The sequence below is a fragment of the Ailuropoda melanoleuca genome, chromosome 16 (assembly GCF_002007445.2).
Source record: "Ailuropoda melanoleuca isolate Jingjing chromosome 16, ASM200744v2, whole genome shotgun sequence".
Taxonomy (NCBI): Eukaryota; Metazoa; Chordata; class Mammalia; order Carnivora; family Ursidae; genus Ailuropoda; species Ailuropoda melanoleuca.
The window spans coordinates 80689325-80698925 of record NC_048233.1 but is presented as its reverse complement, the minus strand read 5'-3'; the positions used below and the strand labels follow the sequence as shown (position 1 = coordinate 80698925).

General features: G+C 53.1%; 1 protein-coding gene across 1 annotated transcript; it reads right to left on the bottom strand.

Annotated features, from left to right (window-relative positions):
• Window positions 1-494: 494 nt before the first annotated feature.
• On the bottom strand, window positions 495-8482 carry TMEM109 (transmembrane protein 109). Its single transcript, XM_002928650.4, has 4 exons — window positions 8326-8482; window positions 3589-3833; window positions 2607-2709; window positions 495-2151 (listed from the first exon to the last, which is right to left on the bottom strand). Exons 2-4 carry the CDS (start codon window positions 3823-3825, stop codon window positions 1760-1762), a joined length of 732 nt encoding a protein of 243 aa, XP_002928696.1. The 5' UTR covers window positions 3826-3833; window positions 8326-8482; the 3' UTR covers window positions 495-1759.
• Between the last annotated feature and the right edge of the window lie 1119 nt (window positions 8483-9601).

The following is a 9601-nucleotide window of genomic DNA, read 5'->3' as shown; positions in this document are numbered from 1 at the left end:
AAACCGGGGCACCTGGCTGCGAATTAGCATCTCGGTGGCAGTTCAAAAAGAAAACAAAACCTACACCTGGGCCCCTCTACGAAACAACTGATATAACCTATTGACCAGATTGAGAACCATAGTGCAGGAAACTCCCATCTGTTGAGGGAAGGAGGGAGCGCAGGCAAACCTCCTGGCTGACCACGGGCCAGCCTTTCATACTCTCGCACACAATGAGGGAAGGGGTACCTTCCTTGCTCCCCTCCACAGACACACTACTCCAACAGAGCAGGTCAATCCTAGGAGTTTTGTAAAGGGGGTAATGATTTCCTCATTCCTCACGCTCCAGGAGGGAAGGGTACCTGGTGCCAGCCTTCTGTTTTGCTTCCCCCTCCTCCCTCCCTTTCTACCAGCTTCACACTGCCCCTGCAGGGAGAAGTCAAGAAAACTGAGCCGCTCCGTAGAAATGGATTTAGCTGTGGGGAGAAATGAAAGCCATCCAGACTTTGAGTAAATACATTTTATATGGAACGAGATAATAAAATAGCGTGCATTTTATTTAAAACCAACCAAGCGCTGATAAAAATATATATCACTGCAGCTGTGATTCCACATCAAACCTTAACAGTAAGAACTGGGCATTAAATTCATTCTTCACATCGCGAGCTGGGCCTGGCAGAAGGCGCCCACCTGCACCAGAGCCTCAGAGGAAGAACGAGACCCCTGGTGGAGAGGGACTCAGGTGGCAGGCACTCCGCCCCGCCCCTCTCGGAGCTTGGGAGGGGCAGGGGCCCTGGTGCGCAGCTCCCGCTTGTCTGCTCTGCACTCCCCCTGGGCCACTGCGGTGGACCCTGATCAGCAAGTCCTTAGTGGCAGTGAGTGGAGGGAGAGGGCTGGAGAACCGTCCGGAGTGGGGCAGACAAGAGGAGTCGTCCTTTCTCCTTCAGTGTCCCTGAAATCCCCACAGGGGATCTGATGGCCACTGCCGCGTACTACCTGCAGGCACAAGCCTACGAAGCAGGCACCTTTTGCTTTGGCTGAAGGGGAATCAAGATTCCGAGAGGGAAAACTCTCTTCTTGACACAAAACAGCCACAGTGCACTTTCCTACATACAGTACAGCAGTGGGCAAGCAGAGGGCCCTGCTGGCTCGGATTAAGGCACTTGTAACAGACTCAATGTACATCCTCATTCCCAGCGCCCTGTGGGAACCCCCTCCCCCGCAGCCCTGCCCCTCAGGTCCCATATATGCCCTGCCTCTTCCCCACGGCTAGGCAATGAGGAGGACGGGAACATGCCTTGAGGGACTGCGGCTGGGGTGGAGTGCAGGACTAGAAGGAGACAAACAGGAAGGAAGCTGGGGATCTGGCAGAGGAGGAACTCCAGAAGGACAGGAGAGCAAGAGCATCAGGAGGAGGACAAGGCAGCAGCAGAGGGGAGCCGGCTGAGTCACAGGACCAAGGGCAGTGATGTCCACTGAGAGCAGATGCACAAGCCACAGGGGTGGCCCTTCCAGCCTGCCCTGACGGAGGCAGGCTGGGAACAGAGAGAGGGTCAAGACGACCAATCCCAGACAGAGAACGTCCGAAGACAGGGCCCCTGGGGACCAGCATGGGGCATGGTCTTCCTCTTTCTCAGCTAGGGGGTCTGGTGCAGGGACAAAGGCTGTGACAGTTCAGAGGCAGGGCAAGAAAGAGGCGGGGGGCTGGAAGGAGGGCTGTGCGATCCGGAAGCAGTGCAGCTCTTTGGTATGACGAAGGTGGCCTTGTCCGGCAGCCTTCTCACTCCTCCTCCACGCTCCGGGGCCCCTTGGCCGCCCGCCTCTGCCGCCAGCGCAGCTCTTCCACCTGGCGCTCCAGCCCCCGAACCTTGGCTTCCAGTTGGGCCCCCGAGGCCCGGGTGCCAGTGAGCCGGCTCAGCAAGGCGTAGAGGGTCAGCAGGGCCAGAAGGAGCAAGGCTCGGGTGGAGGGGTCGGGCACGGACCTCACCAGGGCTACAAAGCCGGCCAGGAAGAGGACAAGCTTCAGGCCCCACAGGATCCGCCCCAGCAAGGCCAAGACCAAGCCAAGGAGCAGGGACAGAAGCCAATAGACGACAAGGGCCCCTGCTCCCCACAGCAGGAACGTCTGAACCTGGCTGGGGCTGAGCTTCAGGCCCTGGGTGAGGTGGTCTCCTGCAAGAGGGAGAGTCAGAATCAGCCAACCTGGAGTGGTCAGGGCACAGGGGGCAAGAACCAACGGGTGGGGGGAGGGAGAGCTAAACTCCCTTGCAAAGGAAAAATCCTTTCCTCCTTTCACAAAGATAGGAGCCTGAATCTGAGCTGCCGCTCTTGCTGGCTGGTGGAGAGATTACTTCCCTTGGTTGAACCAGTTCCTCTGCAAAACGGGAGAGATTCTCTGGGCTGTGAGTAACAGTTAAATGAGATATTATGGCTTCAATGCTCTGCCTGACGTGCAGCGAACGCCTGGTAGGCGGTGGCAGTCATTAGCCTGCTCTTAGGCCTGCCTCTGGGGAAACCTGGCAGGTGTCAAGCAGCTGGGGAAAAGTCTGGGCCCTGAAAAGATGAAGTCCCACCAACAGGAAGTGACAGGCTAAGCTCCAGGAGAACTGACCAGTACTCGCGCTCACCATCTAGTCCCAAGGCATTCAGCAGCTGTGCGGCAATCCCAGACAGCGTGAAGAAGGCCACCGAGATGGCTGAAGAGATGGCCCACAGCACCTGAGACAAGGTCTGTGGAGAGAGCAAGGCAGCAGATGAGTCCACAATCAATCATGCTCTTTCTCCTTTATGCCTCTAACCCCTTCCCTGGGCAAGGCCCAGAATGAACGTGTCCCACCTCCTTCTCAGCAGAGGTTTGCCCACCAAGCCTGGACAGCAAGCCATGTGTCCTTCCTGAACTGGAACTCGGGACATCTGAACCCTCATTCAACTGATTTGCTAGAATACTTTGGTGATGGCAGTAGGCGAATGAGTATGGAGAAATCATCAAATCTCTACAGTAGTCACCCTGTGAAACTGGGGTCCTCCCAGGGAATCATGAAGTTGTGTGAAGCAACATCTATGAAGGGCTAGAATGTTCCAATGAAAAAGGAGTCAATCAGCTCTACTAGATGATGGATTTTATAAACGATCATCTCGACTATTTAGAATGACCTGTGGAAAGTATGGGATGCCATGGCTGGGATGCCCTTACGTGGAAGAGACAGCCGTGCCTGAAGCCCGAGTCGGACCTACATCTACCTCTACTGGGGAAGGAATGGATTCCGGTCTTGATATTTTGCCAATTTAAGACTTTAGGTCAGATTTAGACCAAAGTCAGACTCTATCGTCATCCAGTGACATGGGTTTACAAAGACTGGCTCATTTCCCAGTCTTTCTGACAAGAAAGGGCAGGAGTAAGGGAAAGAGCTAAAGGCCCCAGGGCAGGAATCAAACAATGGGATTGCAAAAAGCAGGGACTGTCTGGCTTTATTTTGTGGAATGTGGGGCTCTCGGCACCAGAGATTATGACACACAGGATGTGGAGCCAAGATGGGGTGACCATGAACAACATCTCCTCCTTTATCTCTTTTCAATGTGTGTGGTCACAGGAGGGACCACTGTCCTTACCTCGGAAACCAGGCGCATGGTCTCTGGCCCAAGCCAGGCATCCAGCGTTCCCCGTGCAGAGCGACCTATCTGGCTCAAGAGATCAACTGGGGCCTCCTTCTTCTGCTGGCCTGGTGGCACAAAGTCTGCGTGGGACTGGGATGATGCTGAGTGGAGGAGGACGAGGGCCACTAGGACCATCAGGATGACTTTGAACACAAGCTTGCCCCATGGTGAACTGCTGCCTGGGCCTGCCATGGCTGGGTCTGCCAGGAGAGAAGCACAGGGTGAGCACAGAGCCAGAACTGGCATGGACACCCACTGTCCCAGCTATGACCTGCCCCCAAACCCTCCTCCACCTCTACCCTGTTAGCTGAGAAAGGCAGAACTGGGCCTTCAACTGAAGCTGGGCATGACTGTCCGATTCAGGGGTTCATCCTTCACAGTCTTTACCACTTGCATATTAGTTAACCAGCAAGTATTCTTCAGAGCCTTCAGGTGGATAAGAAGATCTAGGATTATTCCAGTTCTAAAAACCCGAAGGCCCATCTCTGGGTCTTAGTGGTGCTACGAGCATAAAAAAAGTGTAAGACTGTAAGGCTTTGTCCCCAGGGAGGTTATTAAAAAAAAAAAACCAACTTAAAAAATAGCACACAGATACGATTACTGCTGTGTAATGATGTAAAGGGAAGCCCTCAGGTACGTGCTCAAGCAAGAAGACGGCTCTGCAGGGCCAGCGTACGAGGTGGCTATTAGCCTCCTCACCCTCCCGGTAACAAATGAGAAGAAACTGAGACTTAGGAGGTAGGCATTTGCCCAAGGTCACTGGGCTAAGTAGGAAGGTCAGGATTTGAACCTGAGCTTCTGCTTCCAAGCTGCACACTCACTGGGAGTGAAGGTAACACAGTGGATCTTGCCTGCGGCTGCTCACTGGAATCACCCGGGAGCTTCCAAACTACTGATGCCTCTGTCCGGAGCCCAGAGGTCCTGGCGTCACTGGGGGTGACTTAGGCTTAGACCTGCAAACGCTCCCCGGGTGATTCCACTGCACCAAGCTGAGATGCGCTGACAGGCAATGATCTCGACTCCCCAGCCTCCAAGGTAGGCAAAGGGTTAAAGCACAACCTTTAGGGAAAGATATTATTAATAAAACGTGAACCATGAGCCACCTGTCTCGTACCATCGCCGCCATCAGGTAGGCCTTGTTACTTTCCTCCATTTTTACTGATGAAGAAACCGAGCTGGGAGTAGCAGTAAGTGGGGAAACCAGGATTTGAACCCAGGTGCATGGGATACCAGACCCCTCACACATGCTGCCCAGCCATGTCATCTCCAAAGTCAGTCTAAAAGTGATTTATAAAGTCACACAATAGATTATTCATGAGCTAAAATAAACTTGGCATCTACCAGGCATCTCCGTGAATTACTGATGACAACTCACTTAACCACTTTGTGCTTTGCGTTCGGAGCTCGCCTAACGTGATGCTACAGGCAAGTTAAGACCCAGCGAGTACCGACTCACTGAAGCAGGTGTGGATCAGCCAAAAAAAAATGTTGGCCAAGTCTACCTTCCATTTGCCACCGTGCTTGAGAAACGTCAAATAGAACCAGCAAATCCCCTGTTCTCTTACAGGCTCAGAAATGAACCTGTAGCTCCAGGGAGTTTCCATGCTTCAGACCCGACAATCCGAGACTAAGCCATGCCCCTGACGCAGGAGCAGCCAGGTATCTGACGTGTTTGCATTTACCAGATCACTCAGGGAGTTGGCCAGAAATGGGAGCCACCAGGATGAAGGAGAGGGAAGATGTTCCCATTCTTACTTAGCGGAAAGGAGAAGAGTCCAAGAAAGAGTTATAAAAATATCATATCCGAGCGCTTTCTGGCCCAGAAACAGCTGCTCTAAGTTCCTCTTGAGGTGTGTGGAATCAAGCAGGGCTGCAAAACACGCATTCATGGGGAGCGACTTCAGGCCGGGAAGCCTTTTACTCTACTCTCTTTGGCATAAATCAAGAACCAGATGGTTCCTGCCTGCCAGTGGTCAGACATGAGGGAAGCACAGGTCAGTTCCGGAGCTATCTGGGTCATAACCACCCTGTGAACTGAAAGAGCAGGGTTGCTATCTTGGGTTGGGTCTTATATCCAAGGACCTCCACCAGGAGGGATCAGATGTCGTCTCCTCTGTTCGAAAAGGTCAGGGTGACGTGAGCTGCTCCCCCCATGGCAGCCTCCTGCATTCTGTGCTAGCCTCAACTTTCAGGCAGCCATCTGCCTCAGTCAACAGGAGCTAGGGGACCTTGGAATAAACCCTTCCCCGTGAGGCCAACATTGCCATGCCAGCTGACCTTTTGGAAGTGCACCAGAAACCAAATCTAGCAGCATTCTAGTGTGTGCCCTTAGCAGATAAGGGTGCAGATCACTGGCCAGTCTGTTCTTTCCAATTGTGTTATTTAATAGGGTTCCCTCTCGTTTCTTCTAGGTCATTTCTAGGCAGCAAGAATCAGACTCACTGTCATTAGAGCTCCTCACTGCAGCCCAATCAAATACTGTTAATAAAGAGAAGCCATGTCAGTCTTGAGCTCTGAGAGGAACTTAGGTCTTAAACATCATCTCCTGTAACACCTGGCCCAAATGGTAGGCATTCAACAACAACAAATTGTGTGTGGGTTTATATACACAAGCGGCCATCTGCCCCAGTTGAATGTGTCTGTATATTGTCAAGCATGTGTTTATGTGTGTATGTGTGGTGCTTTATAATTTACAAAGTGCTTGTCTCTTCACCATTTAACTCTTGCAACAATCTGATAAGGTTCTGCAATTTTACATTTTACTCAGAAAACTATGGCTTAGGGAGGTCAAGTGACTTGTTCAAGCTCACACAAAAGAACGGGCCTTGCCTCTAGAACCCAGGATCTAAATCTTGCCTCTTTGCTTGTTCCACACCCTTACGCTGCCTCAGAAAGACACAGTCTCTGCCCTCAAGGCACTGAAAGTTCCACCAAATAGCAACAAGCTCAAAGTGAGAGGGCATCCAGATTCCCACTGGGAGATGACCCACCTGCTGGGTTTATAGGTCATGGTTTTGTACGAAGAGGTATGAGGACGGCGAAAGATTGGGGTGAGACCTGCCACTTCTGTCCAGGTATCTCTAAGATGGCTCAGGCAGGGTCAGGAGAACCCGGCTCATGTGGGAAACTGCTTCACTTAACTATGGTAGCGAGGAGGCACTATTGCGTTTAGCTGTGGTTTGCCAAGAGGGCAGGGTGGGTCAGTCCACACACCCCCTGCCAAGGCTCCTTCCTCCGGTTAGCTTCCTTTCACACCATGAATCACTACGTGGCAGGAGGGGCAGCTGATGTAGTGCCCTCTGCTGGCCCTGATTTTCCCCATCATTGCTCAGAGCGGCCCTGGTGGAGCAGTGGTCCTCAGTTCTGGTGGCCCATCAGACAGGTCTGTGGAGCCTGTTCAAGCAAGGACGTCTGCCCCACGAGGCGCCACCTTAGACTCTCCCAAAGAAGGGCTCAGGATTTCGTTTTTAGAGCCCCTCGAGGATTTCTGACGCATAACCAGACAGCTGCCACAAGCGATCAGCAGGGCAGGAAGTCTATTCTAGGCAAAGCCTCCAAAGCGTGGCAGTAGACGAAGGAACCGAGACTTGCATCCCAGACTCAGTTCTGCCAAAAACTAGAAGCCACTACCTTATGCCTAGTTCTTAATCTGAGTTTCAATCTCCTCAGTACAAAATGGGGTTCCAGCAAGGTTAAGAACTACTACATGTTTCTGCAAGCGCTTTGTAGACCTTAAGGGTCAACAGAAATGTTGCAGTACACAGACTGCCAATACAGCACTCATTACATTGTAGCATAATTTAGCAGTTTATAGGCCAGCCTCCCCCATTAGACTTTGAGCGCCTCCGGTTAGATTTGACAACTTTTTTTGGAATCCTCAGTGCCTAGCACAGAACAATGACTAATAGACACTTGTGAAATGAGTATTAGAAGCCCGCCAAGAAGCTGTGAGAGTAGCAAGGGAGAGGCGAGGAGAGAAGGCTTATTTTAAAGTTGATCCAAACAGGCAGCGGCCACCGGAGAAGCACAGCTGCGTTGAAAGGAAGCTCCTTGACGGGGGCGAAGCTGCCACTGAGGAAAGTGAAGTCAGCGTCCCGGCAGGTGGGGGCAGCCCCCGCTAAACCTTTGACAGCTGCTGCCCAGCAACTGTTTGGGGGCAGGGCCACGCGCAAAGGGGCAGCTTCCTCCCCAGGGCTCAGCCTCCCCCAGGCAGGGTGTCAGTGGCATGTGCTATTTCGAACAGCAAGTCCCCTGCCAAGCCGGTCTGGGTGGCGTCGCTGGCAAGGGACGCAGCTAGGCCCATGGGCTCGGGGTACCCCAAGGGGCTCGCGGTACCCCGAGGGACCCAAAGCAAGGCCGCGGGAAGCTAGGCCTTGGGGCGGGGTCGAGGGGCTCAGCGCTAGCCTCCTACCCCAGCCTAGCAGCAGCCCCGCCTCAGCCGGACCTCTCAGCAGCGGTCCGAACCCTCTTCACCCCGGAAACGCGTGCCTCCCTGTTACCTAGTAACGACGCCCCCTGTTGCATAGCAACCAGGATCCGGGTCCCCAGTTTGTTTCCCCCGCCGGGCGCCGTCGGACCCCTCCCCACGCGTGTTTGCCAGGCCTCGAGGCCCCGCCTTGCTCCCACGTGCAGCGGCTGCCGCCCGCCCGACCCGCGTTCTGCCCCTGAGCCCCGGTCTCCGCTGGCACTCACCCGGTTCCGGCCACTACTGCCCTTCACGTGCGACTTCGGTAAAACGCGCCACCAAACCCGCGCCTCAACTCCGGGGCGTTGGTTTATCGTCTGCGCACGCGCAAGGCGGGATGCGCCCAAGGACCAACCGGTCCCCCTCCCAGCCCAAACCCTGTGCCGTGGGCGCATGCGCCCTACCCTCTTGATCACGTTTGCCCCCCCCCCCCAGCTTTCCCACCGAAAAAGAGTAGGATCGAAGTTCGAGCTGGGAACAGAAGTTTCTGGCAGGAAAGGGGGAAGAAGTGACTATATCTAGGCTGTGGAGTAAATAAACTGGATCTTTGAAATTCGGAGTCGAAGCCTATCAGCCTCTTCGATACCTCAGCATTCCGGGCAATGTAGTTTCGGGCGAGGCAGTGCCTCCTGGGGCATTGTGGGAAATGTAGTTCTAGTCAAGAGGCACCTGGTCTTTTGAGGCACTTTCGCGCTAAAAAGGCACAAAGGAAAAAGGTGTTAGAGGAGCAGCAAGAGGCACTAGCGCTGGGAAGTTGCATCTGCCCCTCTGAGAGCAGTTACACACCCGAACCCTAGAGATGGGTCCCAAATGTTCACTAAATTTTAGAGAAGGAAAAGGACCAACTCCCAGACCCCATTTCCACAAAAAAAAAGGCAAGATCGTGAGGGCAAACAACCAGGGTTTTGGGATGAGGTGACCCCTTGCCTGCTTTGTGATTCTAGGCACGTTGCTTCATCCCTCTTGACCTCAGCTTTTCAACTTTCCTATACAGTCCTAAAAATACCACTTCACTTCCCAGAAGGGTGTGGAGATTCAATCAAGTAAGGAGAGTGAACATTAAAAAAAAAAAAAAAAAATCCAAGTTGCCATCTGAATAACTCTCTCACATTGGCTGCCTTAGGAAAGCTCCCCTTAGATGTTAAAACAGTTCCTGAGCTCAACACTCTAAAACAGAACTCTTTTTCCCAGCCTCCCTGGATCAGCCTTGTAATTGTGCCTTCTTCCCAGACTACACAATTTCAGCAGCATCGAGCCCATCACCTCCTCCAGTTGTTTCTTTCCTTCAGATGTTTCTCAGCTGCATCCATCCCCCTGCCTAAGCTAAGGGTCTCCTTCTTCCAGAACAGGCTCTGGTAGCATCCTGGGCCTCACCTTCTAGTTTTTCTAAGAGTTGCAAATTTACATTTGTTTGTGAGATGTTTCTAATTTGTAGGACTACCAATCTCGGGTCACAGACTCCTGTGCAAGAAATGTAACTCTCCACCCCGCACCCCCCACTTC